Raw genomic sequence first — 19,548 nt, 5'->3', positions numbered from 1 at the left:
AGATGAACCCTTTGCTGCTCAGGAAAGTTTGCACCTGTTCCAGAGATGTGGCAAAGCGTTTCAGCACCTCCCCTCCGGACAGGAGGAGATCAGAGGTCTCCACCTCGTCCAGTAAAGAACGGAACTGGTGATGATTTAAACCTTTTGCCATTATTTTATTGACAATCTGAATGACAATATGCATTATCTCTGTGAATTACTAAAAAAAAAACCCTCCTTAAACTCATCTTTTATTTTCCAAAGCCACAGGGAGCCGCAGCATAATGATGAAAGAGCCGCATGCGGCTCCAGAGCCGCGGGTTGCCGACCCCTGGGTTAGGGTAACAAGCCCCGGGTAACGGTCTTTCAGCGCCATCTCCCGGCAGAGTTCCGGCACATCAGGCGTTTTATACCCACCCGCCTGTTTTGTTTCCAGATAGCTCAATCCATCATGGCGATGCATGCAAAGGCCACTCCGCCACAGATCCCGGACACCCGCCGGGAGCTCGCCGAGCTGGTGAAGAGGAAACAAGAACTTGCTGTGAGTACATGTTAATGCAGTTGCATCAATGCTCACAATTCCCCACCGTTAGGAATTCAGCCAGCTGTAATATGAACTATAACCATTGCTAGCTAATGCCCCGCCGAGTGCTAAGCTAATGCTACAGATTGCTAACAGTGGCTATCGCTTGGTTTGCTTCTGCGCAGTTCACTCCAATAATGCTACTAGCTTCTGCTAACAAGCTAGTAGCTAGCCAGCTCTCGTTAGGACAATAGTGTAGAGAGGAGGACGTTTTCAGTTGTTGTTTGGTTACACAAAGTGGGAAATGTGAATACAACGTTATAATTTTCGATTATATTGTGATTGGTGACATTATCTTTTTGTGTGTTAGCTGCTACTGACACACATCAAATACTAGCAAGCATGGCTACAGTTATACCGCCGCCCGGTTTGGCTGAGTTCTCGCGATATTTCATCTGGAAGGCATTTTTTTAAGCTTTATGTGAGTGCAATTACACAACAAAGGTGAAGACCTGTAGAGAATCAGAATCAGAATCAGCTTTATTGACCAGGTATGCTTGAACACACAAGGAATTTGACTTAGGTAAACTGTGCTCTCTTTGTACAAGGCATAAGAATAAAACATACAAAATAAAAATTAAAAAAATATATAATAACAATAACATCAGCTATAAATACATAAGAACAACAAATAGGCATGACTAATATGTACAGGCTAAAATAATATGATAAAGTGCAGTGGTGAGTAGCAGAGGTAGTTTTTACAACAACAAAAAATAGTAGTTAAATAATAAAATAAATAGAAATATGGAATTCTGCTTGGAGAGTTGTTGCATTGTATATTTACAGAGAGTATTGATCCAACAGGTATGACACTGTTTTGGTTTAGTGTTCATCAGAGTGACAGCCTGGGGGAGGAAACTGTTCTTATGGCGGGTTGTTTTGGTGCACAGTGATCTGTAGCGCCTGCCAGAGGGGAGGAGTTTGAAGAATTTGTGTCCAGGGTGTGAGGGGTCAGCGGTGATGCTACCTGCCCGTTTCCTGGCCCAGGACCGGTACAAGTCCTGGATGGGGGGCAGGTCGACACCGAACAGCAGAACAAATTACCATATTGCAACACGACAAACATAAGAATTAAGTCTGACATGGATGAGGCAATTTCAACCATATCTTTGTACTTGATGTCTTTAATTTCAAAAATGTAAAAGTAAAATAGAAAAAAAAAACATACAAGTAAAAATGGAAGAAATAGTTATACAAAGAAAAGCCAAAGTCAACCACTTCCATTATCAAGCACTGAAACATTTTACTTTACATGTGCGAATAGGAGTAGGAAGAAGTTCAAACTTATCTAATCCTACCTTTTATTCACTATTTTCTGGCATTATACAAGAGCATTCCCACAAAACAAATCTTCATCTCCTATCTTCATAATAATAATAATAATAATAATACATTTTATTTAAAGCGCCTTTCCAAGCGCTCAAGGACACTTTACAGAGAGGATAAAACACAATAAAAACAACACAATAAAATAGATAAAAACAACAAGCACAGTAACACCAAGTTAAAATGAGGCAATGAAGTTAAACAGAGAATGCGGATTTCAACAGATGGGTTTTGAGTTTAGATTTGAATACGGGAAGGGAATCAGTGTTACGGATGTCTGGTGGGAGTGAGTTCCAGAGTTGTGGAGCAGAGCGACTGAAAGCTCTGCTCCCTATGGTGCTGAGACGGGCAGGGGGCACAGAGAGGTGGAGGGAGGAGGAAGACCTGAGGGAGCGAGAGGGGGTGACAGTGTGGAGGAGATCGGACAGATACGGGAGGCTGAGGTTGTGAATGGCCTTAAAAGTATACAGGAGAATTTTAAAGTTGATTCTGAATTTGACCGGGAGCCAGTGGAGCTGCTGAAGGACGGGAGTGATGTGGTGAAAGGAGGGGGTTCTGGTAATGATGCGGCCTGCAGAGTTCTGGACCAGTTGAAGCTTATGGAGGGATTTGTGAGGGACACCGAAGAGGAGTGAATTGCAGTAGTCAAAATACTTACACCTACGATCAATCTATAATAATATATATATAATACTATAGTCTCAGTGTCATTATTAAAACTGTACAGGCATCATAATGAGGTAAAATGTATAGTGACACTCTATGCATGTAGGAAAAAGAAGACAAAGTAAGATTATTTAAAATCCCCCATATTCCTCTGATTATTTAATGGCATCATGTCATCATGTCTTCAATTCAGATCATCTGTCACTGAATTCCTGTTAGCATAAAGCCCCTGGTGATTAAATCCACATGGCCACATCTCATTAAATTTTTCTGCACAATCCCTCTTTCTTCGCAGTCAACTTTAATATTCATTTCTGATCTATCACAGGAGACACTGGTGAACTTGGAAAGACAAATATACGCATTTGAAGGCAGCTACCTAGAAGACACGCAGATGTACGGCAACATCATCAGAGGATGGGACAGATACCTCACCAACCAAAAGTAAGTGCCAGATTCATTCATGTCAGGTTGTCTGCTTTTTGTGGAGTGAATAGAAGAAAGCAAAGGAAACTGCATGACTTTTTCGGACACGAGAAGAGCCAAAAATCAAGCATCAGATCAGCTTTGTGATCAGATAAATAATGTGTAAAACTAAATCTGCTGTGGTGTGGGAACTTTGTGTCATTGTACTTATTTATAATCTCTTCACCCAACCATATTTCAATGATTCCCAACAGGAACTCCAACAGTAAGACTGACAGAAGGAATAGGAAATTCAAGGAAGCAGAGCGTTTATTCAGCAAGTCATCCGTCACGTCCGTTGCAGTAAGCCAACCTCCTCTACAGTTTTTCCACACAGTACATGAAGAGCAATTTTCCTGCATGACTATAAGAAGAACTACTCATTAACTGAGCTCTATGTTCTGATCACAGGCAGTTTGTGCACTCGGCGGGATACCAGATCATATGAATGAAAAACGTAAGTTATTCTTTTCCCTTTCTCAAGCCTACCACTAGCTTAATTATCCCTTTTGTTGCTTTCTGGTGTTGACTTTGCTCTCGTCTGTTTTGATGCGGTCAGGCGAGGCAGGCAGCGGCACAGAAAGCGACGCCTCTCCAGATCTCCAGAACCAAGAGAACGAGCCCAGCCAGGAGGACACGGAAGACGTGGACTCGACGTTGCAGGACCTAAAGCCCCAGAAGGCTGCCTCCTCTTCCTCCTCAGGCAGCCATCACGGAAGCCACAAGAAGAGGAAGAACAAAAACAGACACAGGTACACAAACCAAATACATGAGGTGCTGTATAATGGGTGCTTAGTTTCCTGTTGTACTATTTATTGACGTAGAGTTCTGGGTTTTCTCTGCTAAATATATTAGTTTGGTTGTAGCTGATCAGTGTGATGATGATCCCTGCAGAACCAGTTTACCATTTAATTAAAAAAAACAAAGCTAACAAAAGAATTCAACTACTTTCAAGGTAGAGTTATGATTTCATATTGTCAAATAAAATAACAGGCAAGATGTACATTTCTTGCTAATAAAATATAAGGTAGGAATGGTGGAATAACAACATTTATTTTGACTATGCTCAATCAAAATATAGCCAGATTTCTCTCTAGTGTCTGAATATCTTTTGTCTTGTCAGCTGCAGAATAATCCAAAAGCAGTGAAAGATGATTTGTTTGATTTCATGAACAACATTCAAACGACCAAACCATAGGATATAATGAGGACAGCAATTCAATTTTCTACTCCCAAACATTAGACTGAAACGGCATGTGTGTGAACAATGATAAATACCAGTACAAAAGTAATTTCTAGAACAAGAAAACTGTCATATTCTTGTCCCAGTACAGTTCAGTATATTGTCATTTCTCAAAACTACTTTTATTGTCTTGGAATCCTTCTCAAGGCTCGCACACATTACAGGGTTCTTCAAACCTTCACACATAGAGAGCACACACTTAATGATAACAAAAGACAGATGGCACAAGATCTCTCTCTTCTGATCTTATAGTGTGTGGTGTGCACTATAGAGCACACAACACACTAACCGATTCTTCAGCAGAGTATCAGGTTCTTCACGCTCAATATTCCAAATCTCGCGTAGTAAAACGGGACTTCGGTGTAAACAAACATGGACGGAATTTCGGTCCAGCTCTTCTCTTTGTCCGTCCTGTTGTGGTAGTTTTTGGACGAAACGTTATATAAACATTCATGCTGTTGCCACAAATCAACCAGTTGGTCTTCAATTTCAGAGATCCAAGAGACTTTTGTTTTCACCGACGCCATGTTTTTGTTTGTTTTTACTTCCTCTTCCGTCAGTCAGCTGAGTCAGCTTGCGTCTTGATTGGCTTTTGCTCCGGTACATGTGACATTACACACTGTGCATGCTCGGCTCCTCTCGAAGCATCTCACACACTACAGGATTTCCAGTTGCTAATATTAAACATGTTCATTATTTACCATCTGTCCTTCTGGGGCCTCCCGAGCGGCTCCGACCGGACAAAATCACTCTTAACACACCCCACACCACAGGAAAATCAGACACCATGTTGTTTGCAAACATCAGACAATCAGGCCTTTGCTGGCTTTGATAGTAAGGGGGGAGATCATGACAAAAATCAGCCCGATTATCCTGTAGTGTGTACCCACCTTTAGGGAGGAGGGAATCCCAGTCCTAGTTAAAGCTCATGTAAGGAGTTTTTAACTGGTCGCAAAATTTATACTGATGCCACTTTATGAGCGGCAAAAGCAAACCAGACCTTCAGCAACAAACTCTTTCTTTTTTGTGATTACTACTCGTGTTAGGGGTTTCATACAACAATTTCTCGCATGCAGATTTGCACAATGACTAATACATTTAGCTTTGAAAGGAAAGCATGTTAAGATTTTCTAGTCAGAGAACAGAAACTCAACATTTACAGGAAAAGTTCAGGAAAGAGATGAACCGCTTTTTCCTCATGGGGGCGCCACAAACTCACCGACTGTTCCTCACAGGAGCTGAAAAAAGTGATGATTGGTTTGTTTATTTTCAGAGTGAATTGTGTTGTAATAAGAAGAAAATGTCTGTTTTTTGTATTGAATTGTTATTTACACTTCTGTTGTTTTGTTCCCATAACATTTCATGTCAACCTGTTTTTTCTGAAGTCTGACGCTAACCACACATTAACACAGCAGGTGCTTCAACTTGCTAACAGTGACAGCAGAGTGGCTCTCTCACTCTGTAAAGTCTGGACTGCAGTATTATGTAGACGTAGGGCTTTAGACTCAGGTTGGTGAACTAACAGCTGCTGCTTTCTTCCTCCCTCCTAATGCTGACCCCCTCCCTCCCTCAGTCCTTCTGCCATGTTTGATTATGACTTTGAGTAAGTCTGGATTTTACTTCCTGCTCCTGCTGTGTGTACATCCTGCCTGCTTGTAAACCCCATCCTCAACTTTTCCACCTTTCTTCCTGCTTTCAGTCTGCTCCTGCTGAACTAGAGTTTGAGTTAAAGCCTGCTAGTTTTCCAGTCATACTGCATGTCCAACACTGAAATCTTTACATGTGAATGCACATCAGCAACCCGCACTCTGAACTCCATTAGATTCTCTTGCTTGCTCCTGGGAGTTGTTTTCATATCTTTCTTACCCCAGGTTCCTTTTCGAGTGTGTTTCCCCGATTCAACAGCAATGATGCAAAACATTGCTGGTTTTTCTCCGATGCTGGGCCTGCTGCAGATCTGTGCATAAACAAGAACAAACACATGTTCATTTAGCGTTCTTGTTATGGGCTTGTTTTTTAGGCTTTTTCATGACACAGTAGTGGTTTGGCTTTCACCAGTATTCCCATCAAAACCAGGTTATGATCTGTTCTTGTCTAATGTAACCCTACTTTGGTTTTGTTGCAGATTTGACATGAAGGTGAACAAGAAACCCAGAGCTGTAAGTTGAATTCTCACTTTTCTTTGTTTACTTAAACTGGAAATCACGTTTTGATTAATTTAGATTTTTCATGTTTATCATTTTGCCCATAAGAATGTTTAAAAAATGGACAATAGCCACAGGGATTTAAAAATCAGGGATGATAAAAATCTTATCATTATTTTATTTAAATTTAAAGGGAGATTTTTGCTCCTGAGTGAAAGTTGACAGTTTGCTAGCTTGTATCTGGATTTAGTTCTCTGATAAATTTCTTGAATTGCTAATTTTTGACAGTGCTAACAGGAAGCAGCCAGGTAGTGTTGTAGTCAAGACCACATTGACCAAGACCAAGACACGTCCGAGACCAGGGTGCACCGAGACCAAGACAAGACATTTAGAGATTGAAACCGAGTCAAGACCAAGACATGTCCGAGACCAGAATGCACCCAGACCAAGACAAGACATTTAGAGATTGAAACCGAGTCAAGACCAAGACCAAGGCAGGGCGAGACCGAGACAAGACCAAGACCATATATATCCATGAAAAATCATCATGAGAGTAAACAAAATAAAAGTCTTCTGTTTATTTTATTTAAGTTTGCTTTGAATACTATTGAAAGCAACAAAGAAGGTTTGGTTTTGCCTTTGTTGCCTTTCTTTTGACGCGCTGTGAGAGAGTTTATTGCTTAATTAAACAATTTAGCAGTCATCTCTGGTCACACAGTCTCTCCTCCTGGCGTCTGTCTCCATTCATTAATGCCTGAGTGCGGGGGTTGTGTCACTCAGAAAGAGGGGCTTCCTCTCTCATTACAGTAATGACAGGGACACAGAGTGCATCAGTTGTGGTATCGACCGGCCTTGATATAAAATACAGAGTCCGCCCAGTCCAAGACCGAGACAAGACCGAGTAAAAGTGCTTTCGATTCCAAGACGAGACCGAGTCCTTAATTAAGCTGTCTTGAGACTAAGACAGGTCTCGAGTACTACAACACTAGAAGCAGGTCTTTTGTGTAAGATGAAATTTTGGTGAAGTTTTAATTTTTAGATTCTTATTTTTCTCAGGTTGGGATAATTTGTATTATCTGATTTATTTACCCACATCCTGAAGGTGTTTTTAATGAAGTGTATTGAGTTAAAAGTTAACGCTGAGTCAGCACAGTGTCAGACTAACGACTCTGCTTTGAGCTGCTAGGTTTCGTGTTTTCTTCCGTGTCGCTGTAGCTCGTTTCAGCTGTGTTTACATTCCACTCCAAACGTCTTTAAGCCCCGCCTACCTCTCATCCAGCAACATGATTTGGCTGTTCAATGCCGTCTTCTTCTGTCTAATGTTGGGTGGCAACCTCCGGTCTCAAACTATGAAGCCCATGCGGAAGTGTTATAAACTGCAATTCATCGAGAATCTGCTTGAGACTGGCTGCAGAAACACCGGAAACCTCATACACACCCATTCAAAAAAGACGATCTTTGCAGCATTAATAAACATGTTTACAGCCTGGTTCAAAAAACGGCTTGGCTCTCCGTAGCTAATCTCTCAATCGGCACAAACTGTATGGGGGGTGAATTTGTTTCTGACGCGACGGTTCAAAAGATATTAAGATTATGAGTTTTTGCCCAAATATGGACATGACTGAATTGACTCCTGGACGGGAACACATAGCTGTTGGCAAGGAGGCTCAAGCCCCGCCTCTTTACGTCACACTCTGCCTGGTTGACTTCTGCATTCCAATATGGCTGCTGCAGACGATTGGCTTCAAAACAGCGCTCAGGAACATATGTCAAGGATACTACGTCCATTATTTATACAGTCTATGGTGGCAACTAGCATTTAAGACACATTAGCCTCCCTGTCCAGTGGTTGGGGGGTGTAATTACAGGTTTAAATATATTGAATTTTTATTGAACATTTGTTATATTTATACTGCTGAATAATTCATCCCTCTGCCCTCTTGCAGGATTATTCGACCTAACAACAACGACTCGAGGACCTGGACACACACAAGGATACGTTTAGAAAAACACAAGATATCTGGACTTTGTGAACTTTTTACGTTTTTTGTTATTTTTTCTCAGTTTTCATATTTCAGCCTGTACTGTGTGTATTGCTTGAAACATTCCCCTCACCACCTACCTTTTGGTCATGGTTAACATTTTTGATCTACTACCATCAAGTAGAAACATGGTGTTGCATGTTACTTGAGACCTGATGAGGCCCTCCTCCGGTAACACACCATCTTGTATAGTGTTAAAAAAAGATTGTATTTATTACGTAGTTGATTTTCCATGTCTCCTGTTGTAAGAAAGTCATGTTTTTTGTTAAGCGTCACATAGTCGTTTACCCCTGAATACCCTGGTATTCTTTTATTACATGGATTGTTTTTCAAGAAAATAAAAAAATACCAGTAATGATTATGTTTTGGTTTTCTTTAAAGGTCCAGAGGGCTTTGGTCCACCTATCACAGCCTTTAAGGGACTGTGTAATGTGACTTTGTTGATAAGTTGTCACTTGCTCTTTGTTGTTTCTTGTGTGGATCCCTTGGAGATGCTGGTCTGTGAAAGCTTAGAAGTGGACCATATGTTGGCTGCAGTTCCCACACACATGGTCCATAAAAAATGATGATATGGAATAGTTTACGCTCCAGATATATTTTTGTTTGCTTAACTTATATAGAGAAAAGCCAGTGCATTCTCGCCTCTAACAGCGCTATTTACACAGTCCTGTCTGGCTTTTCTCAGTCATAAACTTTGGTATTTTATGCTTTTATAACAAATAGATGATTGAAATACTTGGAAAGTTGTTCCCTTTGTTATAAATTTACAGCTTCAAATATTTTCTAATGCAGTTTCCAAGTACATCAGTGGGTGGTGCTAAAACATGGTAACACTAAAACCATAAAAGGCTTTATAGCCTACAATTTTAACTTTACTCTCTTAATTTGACCAATGATTTCCACCTGCGGTCTCAATTATTGTTCCCTTTCAATCATAGTTATTCATTTCACTGAATATGTATGCATTCATTAACCTGTAACATTTCTACAAAACATTAAAATTAAAATTAAAAAAAGGGATTTGAATGTTTGTAGGTCAGTGGAGTTGCGTATGTGTTTGGGGAGGGAGTTCCAGAGAGCGGGGGCAGCAATGGAGTAAGCCCTGTCGCCCCTAGTTCGGTGCTTGGTCCTACAGGGCGGGGAGAGGAGGTTTTCATTGGAGGAGCAGAGAGCACGGGAGGCGTTGTGAGGGTGAAGCAGGTCAGTGAGATAGGAGGCGGCCAGGTGATGGAGGGCTTTGTGAGTCAGGAGGAGGAGTTTGAACTGAATGCGTTGGGGGACTGGAAGCCAGTGGAGGTTTTGGAGGACAGGGGTGATGTGATCACGGGAACAGGAGTGAGTGAGTAGACAGGCAGCTGAGTTCTGGATGTACTGGAGTTTATGGAGGACTTTGGATGATGAGCCATATAGGATGCTGTTACAGTAGTCAATTCTGGAGGTGATGAATGAATGGATCAGGGTTTCAGGTGCAGGGAAGAAGAGTAGTTGGCGGAGTCGGGCGATGTTTTTTAGGTGAAAGAAGGCGGTTTTGGTGATGTTAGTGACATGTTTTTCAAAGGTGAGGTTGGTGTCAAAAATACTAACAGGAATGTGTTTCATTATTAGAAAGTATAATAAAAGTAATAATAATTTAATAATAAAAATAAACATGCAGCACATTCATGCAAAAACTTGACAGTTATTTAAAATGAAAAAGGAACTAAATCTAGCTGCAGCCATGGGGACATTAAAAACAAAGACGAGAGAAATGTAAAAATTGAATACGTTGTTGGGGTAATTATTTTGTAATTGAAAGAAGTTCCAAAGGGATAAATATAATTACCTTTCTAGTGTATTTCCAATATTTTTCCCAGGTGTTTAGACGAAGGTACAAGCATGTAAGAATACATTTTTCACTTTGTGAACATGTACAGTATCTCACAAAAGTGAGTACACCCCTCGCATTTCTGCAAATATTTAATTATATCTTTTCATGGGACAACACTGCAGAAATGACACTGATATAATGTAAAGTAGTCGGTGTACATCTTGTATAACAGTGTAAATTTACTGTCACCTCAAAATAAATCAACACACAGCCATTAATGTCTAAACCACCGGCAACAAAAGTGAGTACACCCCTAAGTGAAAATGTCCAAGTTGGGCCCAAAGTGTCAATATTTTGTGTGGCCACCATTATTTTCCAGTACTGCCTCAACCCTCTTGGGCATGGAGTTCACCAGAGCTTCACAGGTTGCCACTGGAATCCTCTTCCACTCAATTAGGTCTGGAGACATGCTTGGCCACTCCATCACCTTCACCCTCAGCTTTTTTAGCAAGGCAGTGGCTGTCTTGGAGGTGTGTTTGGTGTCGTTATCATGTTGGAATACCGCCCTGCGGCCCAGTTTTTGAAGGGAGGGGATCATGATCTGCTTCAGTATACAGTACATGTTGGCATTCATGGTTCCCTCAATAAGCTGTAGCTCCCCAGTGCCAGCAGCACTCAAGCAGACCCAGACCATGACACTCCTACCACCATGCTTGACTGTAGGCAAGACACACTTGTCTTTGTACTTCTCACCTGGTTGCCGCCACCCACGCCTAACACCATTTGAACCAAATATGTTTATCTTGGTCTCATCAGACCACAAGACATGGTTCCAGTAAATGTCCTTAGTCTGCTTGTCTTAAGTAGATTGTTTGCGGACTTTCTTTATCATCTTTAGAAGAAATGTGAGGGTTGTACTCAATTTTGTAAGATACTGTATCTCAAAAGATGTAGCTTATCGGTGGTTCTATTCTCTCAACCATATAAAGAGGAGGGCAATTTAAAAATGCATGAAAGTATAAAGTGTACAGTACACCAATATCTTGGCATTTTATCCACCCAATAAGCTTGAATTAGCATGACACAGTTAGTTTCGTTTCTTTCCTGAGGAGAACAGCTACAAAGTAGTCCGGCTCAGAACCTGTCACATATGAAACCACAACAAGCCAGGTTTACATTACTGTTTGTGTTGAGATTATAAAACCTGAGCTAAAAGTGCCGGTTAGTGGGTTTACCTGGGTTTGCCGAATGCTCACCTAAGCTAATCAGCACCTTGTTTTCTTTTCTTAACAGACACCTAAAAAAGAGTTTTATCTGTAACCCTCAACAAGAAAGTAAAAAGGCAAATTTCCCACAATGTATTTTCTTCAAAGACTGTTTCACTGAACTACTGCTGTATTCTCTTGTATTTGGACTAAAAGCACATAAAGCTCCTTAAGTGGGACAAACATCTGAGACTTTTGCAGCAACTTGCATATTAGTCAACTCTAGCCTGAGACACAGGGGAGGAAGGAGACAGACGTCCTGAGGATCCAGAGTTGCTGACAAACACGGATGATGGAGAGAGTGACTGGAAAAAAGTTCATCCAAGGAATGCAGTCCTCGGTTTCATGCTGCTCCACCACCATATCCATCCCAGAGACACATTTCATCTGGTCAGAATGACACAATGTTTTTGACTGCTCTGTTCCTCCTGCAAGTGGTTAGCTTTGTGACTGTTTTGGTCCACCACTTGAGCTCTGCTAAAATATTTTGATATGACAGGGATATTGCAATTAGATCTTTGACATGATTGACAGTCCTGAGAGGATGAATCTGAACAACTTTGGCAATAATGTAATATGTGTGGTTTTGCTGGTGATCCCCAAACTTTTCCTGTATTAGTGGTTAGCTTGGTGTTTGGTCAAATACCCTTACATGTTGGGGTAGGCTGTCCCAAGGAAATGTGGCAAAAGACATGCATAGTCCCAAGAGGCTGAATTGTAATAAGTTAGTCAGAAACCTTTCAACATTCACTCGGCTGCCTGAACAACTACGAGTATGCTAACACTGCTAGCATCTAGACCAGGGGTGTCAAACATGTGGCCCGCCAGAGGCTCCAATCCTGCCTGCTGAGCGACTTTGCAAAGTGAAACAATTACAGAGAAGACTTTACCTGAAATTCTTCAATAAAAGTAACTGCTGTTTCAAATTTGTCCTCTGGGGGTCGCTTAAAATTATAGTGTTGACGGAGCGCACCTGAACGGTGCTCCGGGACTTTTTTACTCAACGTGAGATTACTTGCTGTTTGCATAATCCGGTTGAGATTCATAAAGACGTTTTTAGAGCACTATAAGACGATCCAATTAGCACTAAAGTTTACATATATGTAAAATGTAGCTCTAGCGAAAGTTCAGACAGGAAGACTATAAAGCAATCACAGCAGTTGTTCAACTCTCCTCTCCCTCGTTCAATAGCTCACCCGCTTCCAGCCGCATGCTCCGGAGCTGTCATTGGCTAATCAGCAGCGGCGTCATCCAATAGCTCAGTGCCACGCCCTTATTATCAGCCTATCAACTTTCTGCTGTCTTTTTAAATGTGTCTCTCTCTCCTGCTAGTTCCTTCTTACATTGATGGTGCGCACCCCTCCACCTCCCCCTCCCCGTCTCCACCTGGTCTCTGCAAGTTTTCAATTCCTTCCCACCACCACCACCGGTGTCTGGACTCTAGGGGGATTTCTTCAGCCGCCAAATTCACGCATCCTACGCTCACAACATTATCCCCATAGAGTCCTTACGCCAAAGATTTCTGTCAAGTTTCCTCATTCATTCAGTTGTAATAAATAACCTTAAATATTCAAATTGTGTCTCTCCTGATTAAACTTCACTTCACATCACAGTAGGAATGGTGGATCCACAATCTTCAAAAGGAGCCACATATTGTACGCGCGCTTACCATACATGTGCATGCCTTACAGGTGCGCTCCGTCACTACTAGCACTAGCACTCGGCCCCGGAACACTGTCCAGCAAGCAAACTGTTCATGCTGGAGCTGAGAGGTCCAAAATAACCAACTTTACCTTCTTCATTGTTATAATCTCTCTGTTCTTTTGTAGTAAACATTACACTCTGTGTCAGGTGAATGGGTAACCTGTGTGTTTAGTGTGTTTGCTGCAGGTTTCAGGGCTTACAGAGTAAAATATTCTGCCCCACTATGAGACTCATCATGGCAAAAAATACAACAGCTGTTTTTGTAGAAAGATAGTTCATTAAATGTGAACATTTACAGAGTGTACTTCTACTTTTTTGCACTAAAACATAGGGAAACATTTAGAGTGGTCGTTATTTATAGGTTATTATGTCATGATTTTACTGATCCGGCCCACTTCAGATCAACTTGGGCTGTATGTGGCCCCTGAACTGAAATGAGTTTCACGCCCCTGATCTAGACTGTTAGCCTTGTTTTAAATATGCATATTGCTTAGCTCTGATGGAAATGATGGTTGGTCCACCTCAACAACCATTGCATTAAAGCCTTCATCTTGCCATTTGTGGTACCCAGAGGTTAAACCCTGGCCTGTTTAAACAAACATTAGGTTAGCCCTACATTTATAACAGGCTGCGTTATACATCTTAGCTAAACATCTCAACTATTATTGGATATTTTACCATAAATTTGATAAATACATTTAAATTCCTGTTAGGATCAATTATGAAACCTTAGAGATCTCTTACCTCTTCATCTAGCAGCATCATCATGAATGGTTATTTTGCCATTTGTACTGCTAGGCTGTAAACCAAGCTGTCAAACCTGGTAATTGTTATAATTGCTAAACATGAACTTTTATTATAGTCTTGTGAATGTGTTAACACACTGACTTTGGCCTTTAACTAATTGATCTTGAAGTGTCCTCATGTCTGCACAGGCTACTGCCTCACAATGCTACCAACATGACTGTACATTGTTCAAACTATTTAATATACATATATACACACATATATTAACATTGTCTGTACCTATTCTCTCCAACAGACATATATTTCAGAGTAGTAGTAAATTATTTCTCCCTTACATCACAACCAGGTTTCACTGGCCCCTGTGCATCTTTACCTGGGTTGCTGATTCATAGTTAATGACAGTGCACTGAGCTTTTACACAGGTTTGGAGACATGCTGCACATTTTTCTCTCAGCGGTGTATCATTTCCTCATCTCCTCCCATGTCTACCTCAGCCATCCAACACACAGATACTGCAGAGGCTAAGTGAACGAGACCAGCTTACATGTCAGCCCATGACTCACTCACAAGTCACATTCAGACCACTCAACATCACCTACTACGTAATGCGATCTGGCTGGAAACTCACACTGTCGCACCAGAATACATTCCACGCATTTAACTTCAGGGTGTGTGAGTAATGAGGCATGAATGTGCAATGTGTGTTTCACCTCTTACCACTGAATCTTTGTTTCATTTCCTGTCACTTTGGGAATTTATCTGGAAAGACTTGACCAAGGCAGAGCTTTGATTGAGCTGTAAGGAGCCAAACAGGATTCCTGAAGTTAAACGTAAATGACTCCGCTGTATTTCTTTTGGGCTTTTGTTGTCCAGATTACCAATTTTCAACAAATAAGTGGAGTAGAAGTTTTAGTTCCTCGCTTAAGGTGAATGTGGTCTGCTTCCAGATGGTCTTGAGTTTGACTCTTCACATTTAACTGTTTCATAAAGGATGTCCCGTGTCCAAAGAGTGAATCATTACAGCTCTTCTGGGAAGCCTCTGAATGTGATGGATTATATTGTTGTGATGTTGATAACCAGCATGTGTTTTCAGTTAAGTCCCAAAATTTAGGAAAAGAAAAACTGCTTTAAGTTATAATTCCTTCCTTACAAAGTCAATTATTGTAAACAACTTAATTCAAGCCCCACTGACCTTTACCTATCTGCTGTGTTGTCATATCTCATAATGTTAAAACTCCCTTATAAAAGCCAGTTGGAGAACTCAACAGCAGTGTTAGTTTTATACCTTCTCATAAAGTAGCTTCCAAAACAGTTTTAATGTATTTTCTTTGTTGTTCCTTATTTGTTTAGAAACCCAAACTAAACCCTTCCTTAAAGCTTCAGTAAATTATCTTTTGCTTTATTGAAACAGACCAAAATTAAAACTGATACTTCTTTTAAAGAGAAATGGGAGAAAGAGGGTCATTAGTTGATACAGAATGAGGTTTGGTCAGATGTGTGTAGGCTCCAATGGAAATGTACCAATTCTCATGTTTGGCGTGAATTTGGAAGGAAGTGTTTGATTCGTTTTTTTGTCGCACCAAAGCAGAAAGCTAATTTTGCAGGAAGGGATTCAAAGTGTTGGAGGTTGTGTGGATTTCAGGAAGCAGACCACTGGCATATAATCTGGGAATGTCCAGTGTTAAGACCCTTCTGGATAGAGTTCAACAGAATATTAAAAAGTATATTTAATGGCTGGCCCTACAATTTACTGCACTATTTTTAGGAGATGTAGATTTTCAGGCAAGGCCTGATGATAAATACCTGTTTGCCATTTTGAGTTGTGCTTGTAATTTTTTACAAGGCGCTGGTTGCTTCCTGAACCTCCCAAAATACAGGAGTGGATTGATATGGTAAATTATATTGATGTTATGGAAAGGATTACTTTCTGTTTACGACTTCAGAAGGACGTATTTATTAAACTCTGGACCAAATTGACTAAATATGTAAAACCCCTACAGACAGATTTTTTGGATAATACTATTCAAGGACCCGGTTTATTTGTTTTTTGTGTGTTTTTCTGTCACTAATCTCTCCCTGAAATGTTTCTGGCTCACTATAATGTATACATATAGTCTCCCCCAGGTTGTATTTAGTTCTAATAATCTTTGAAAACGGAGGACTGGGGGCTCTGGTGGCCTAGCAGTCTAAGCACCCCACATACAGAGGCTACAGTCCTTGTCGCAGGGGTCGCCAGTTCGATTCCCAGCCGGTCGACCATTTCATGCATGTCTTCCCCCACTCTCTGCTCCCCACACTTCCTGTCTCTCTCAGCTGTAGTATCAAATAAAGGCAAAAAGGCCAAAAAATATAACTTAAAAAAAAAAATTGAGGACTGCAGAGGAAATTAACATTACTTTATCTTTTATATGTCAATGCTCTGTAGAACAAACTGCTGTCCAATAACAAAAATAAAGAATTAAAAAAACAACAACTGATACTTCTTTATGACCAACAAAAGCAGCTACACCATCAAAGTTGGACTTCTTCTTCTTCTTCTTTATTAATACTTTTGATGCCTGTAAATGCAGCCAACGGGTTGGTGTCAGATGAGGTGACTCACAACACACGCTGATATAGCCATTATTAACATTTTCCATGGAAATGATTCAGAGGGAGAGAAGCGTTTGATGGTTCAAAGGTGGAATGAGTAAAACTCAACTTTCAAGTCCAGGACATGATCAGCAAAGGTCTAAGAACATTACAATCAACTATGACAGTTCCTCACAGCAGCTTTAAACTATTGACTGAGGTCAGTATATCAAATGTTTCATTTAGCAGTACCAAGTTGTTTCTTGCTTGGTAGCAGTGTCTAGTCACAAGTTCTGCTTTACGGCAACATTTGTCACAGTAGGGAAAAATGGCAGAGAATCCATGTGCAGAAAAATCAAGATTCAATAAACAAAAGAACAAAAGATACAAACGAAACATACTAAAATTTCCCAAAGACGAAATCCAAAAGATAACGCTGGGATAAAGCAATTCAGTGTGAACACAAGGAAGACGTTCAATGATCCAACACAGGACAGAGACACTAAATACGCAGAGTAATAAACACAGGTGTGGACCATAGACTATAAAATATGGACATAGTATCTGTGACGTCACCCATCTCTCTCTGAAGCGCTGTTTTGAGGCCAATCGGCGGCGGTAGCCATATTGTTGCTGTGGAGCGATTGTGATGTAAAGAGGCGGGCTTTGAGCGTCCTCGCCAACAGCTACAGTGTTCCTGCCTGTCAATCAAGTCAGCTGAGCCTCTCATTGGAAGACTTGTAATCTCAATATCTTCAAAATTGCTGCGTTAGAAAAAAATTCACCCCCTGTACAGTGTGTGCCGATCGAGAAATGAGCTATCCAGACTACACTCGTACTTCCAGAGCCAGCCTCAAGCGGATCCTTGATGAACTGCAGTTTTAAGCACTTCTGCATTGGATTTTTAGACCGGAGGTTGCCACTTGGTGTGGACACGCGATACTAATGAGCTTAATCAATAGGAGGGAAAAACACGAGAGCAGGAAGTAAAACTAAACTGGAAATAAAACAGGGATCAAGAACTACAAGATAAAACAGGAAATAATTGACTAGAAACACAAGACATGATCCCTAATAACACAAGGAAGACAGAGAGGAAACAAGGCATGTAACACAAGGAAATATCCCAAACTAAAGATCAACTCATGACAATGTTTTTCTTATGAATCTGGTATTTGATTCACTCGATAATCTAAAAGAGGCTTTAGAGTGTAGATACTGATCTGAAAACGATACTTTTATCTCTTCTCAAAGTGAAATGAGTCAAAGTTGTGAAGCTGTTGATGGTACCACAGGACTTCTCTCAACAGATTCAGTTTGCCAAGTTAACACAGACGTGTAGGCATTCCTGCTTTACTTCAAATAAAGACGCACATAATGAAAAATCATCAACATCATCACTGTAAAGTACCAGTACTGCGAATGTTCCCTGCTTCATTTGTTGTTTTATAAGATAAGAAAGTTACTTAATAACAATAAACTGCATATGGGTGTACCAAATATTGCAAGACACAACTACATATTCCATCATAGAGCATTTTTATCTATATCATCCATCACTCCTCTGTTTTATTTCCCAGGGCAGATGGTTTTGCTTTTTGAGTTGTAGGAAATCAATCTGTGTGAATTCACCCACCACCCAAATACAAAGGAGGTTAATTTCAATATTTTTTGTAGCATGAATACCTCTCAGCAACAGCCACAACAAAGTATACCAAAATGTCTATATGATGAACAACAACTATCTCTGTCCACATTTTTTATTGAAACTATCGTAACAAAGAAATCCTCAGATAGAAAAGATATGTGAAAACCAGGAATGTAGAGCAGAAATCATTTGCCTGACTACAAACTTCAAGGCCAAAAGTGACAAATGTGTTTTAGTAATTAAAGGGATCCTTTGTACAGAAGCTGTGTCAGGGGTGAATCCCACAGACACAGGGAGCTTATTTGGCTGGCAAATGCTCAAACATGGATTCTAAGAGACCTTGGATGACTTTAGGATCTCTGCTTTAAGCGTACTGTAAAAGCTGCAGGGTCTTGTGTGAGGAGTGGCCTCCTCTCATTCTCTGTGGGGCTGTCACTCACAGTAATGTCATCTAATTACTTTTACAGCCTCCAGCAGCAGACCCAGCTGAGTTTGGGCCCCTCGACAGGCTGAGCTGAGATGACGTGAAATCTGAAATATTCACTGAGGAGCTTCAACCCCATCCTTCCTCCTCCTCCTCCTCCTCCTCCTCCTTCTCTTCCTTCTCCTGGGACCAAACAAGACCGTTTGCCTTTATCCCCACAAACAAGGTCAGAAATATTTCAGGAAGAGTCATGGGAAAAGCTCAAACACATAACAGCACGCCACTGAGGTTTTATTTTTCATCTGGACTTGATCTTGTGATCAGACTTTTACAGTGTGTATACTGTAAAGGACAGATTCGTTACAAGTCAACACTTTTATGCTGGCTCATAAAAGATGATCAAAAGCAGGATGGTACAGGAATGCAAATCACTTCTGAACAGCTACATTTTTTCAGTTTATGAGGGAATACCAGGCGCCTGGAGTGCAAAGAGTGCCTATTATTTTACATTAGCAGCTGTCAGGGTCAAATCCATATGTTATTTTGCTATTTCTATTTTCCTTTGTAATCCTTTTACTCACAGTTAATAGTGATAGATAAAGCGATGAGAGAGTGGGGAATGACATGTGGCTAGAGGTCGTGGGTGGGAGTTAAACCTGAGGCCGCTGCTTTGAGGATTGTAGCTTCAATACATGTGGCACAAGTTATTTCTAATCTAGTATCCCCTCAATATTCTTTATTTAATGCAAATATTATGCATCTTATTTTATGTAGTGAGTGATTAATGTCAACACAGATTCTACTGACAAGCTTTTAAAGATGTAATTATCTTTATAGGTCAAAAATGTAATGTCTGACTGGCCATTTTTTACAGTTAAGTTAATCAATCAATACATCATTATTTATATAGTGCCAAATCACAACAAACATT

At 40.6% G+C, this 19,548-nt stretch overlaps 1 protein-coding gene across 2 annotated transcripts; it reads left to right on the top strand.

The window, feature by feature from the left end:
* The first annotated feature begins 284 nt into the window (after positions 1-284).
* On the top strand, positions 285-8,810 carry meaf6 (MYST/Esa1-associated factor 6). Of its 2 annotated transcripts, XM_034704633.1 has the most exons (7): positions 298-520; positions 2,886-3,001; positions 3,238-3,325; positions 3,434-3,479; positions 3,582-3,774; positions 6,391-6,424; positions 8,356-8,810. In XM_034704633.1, the coding sequence occupies exons 1-7, from the start codon at positions 431-433 to the stop codon at positions 8,368-8,370; spliced, it is 582 nt and encodes a 193-aa protein (XP_034560524.1). In that variant the 5' UTR covers positions 298-430; the 3' UTR covers positions 8,371-8,810. The 2 variants fall into 2 exon arrangements, 1 of the variants encoding a protein (XP_034560524.1); XR_004634279.1 differs by having other exon boundaries at positions 285-520; positions 3,582-6,424.
* Positions 8,811-19,548: the final 10,738 nt, after the last annotated feature.

Source organism: Notolabrus celidotus, chromosome 16 (assembly GCF_009762535.1).
Source record: "Notolabrus celidotus isolate fNotCel1 chromosome 16, fNotCel1.pri, whole genome shotgun sequence".
NCBI classification, from domain to species: Eukaryota; Metazoa; Chordata; class Actinopteri; order Labriformes; family Labridae; genus Notolabrus; species Notolabrus celidotus.
Note: the sequence above shows the minus strand (reverse complement) of the source record. Positions and strands in the feature narration are given on the sequence as shown.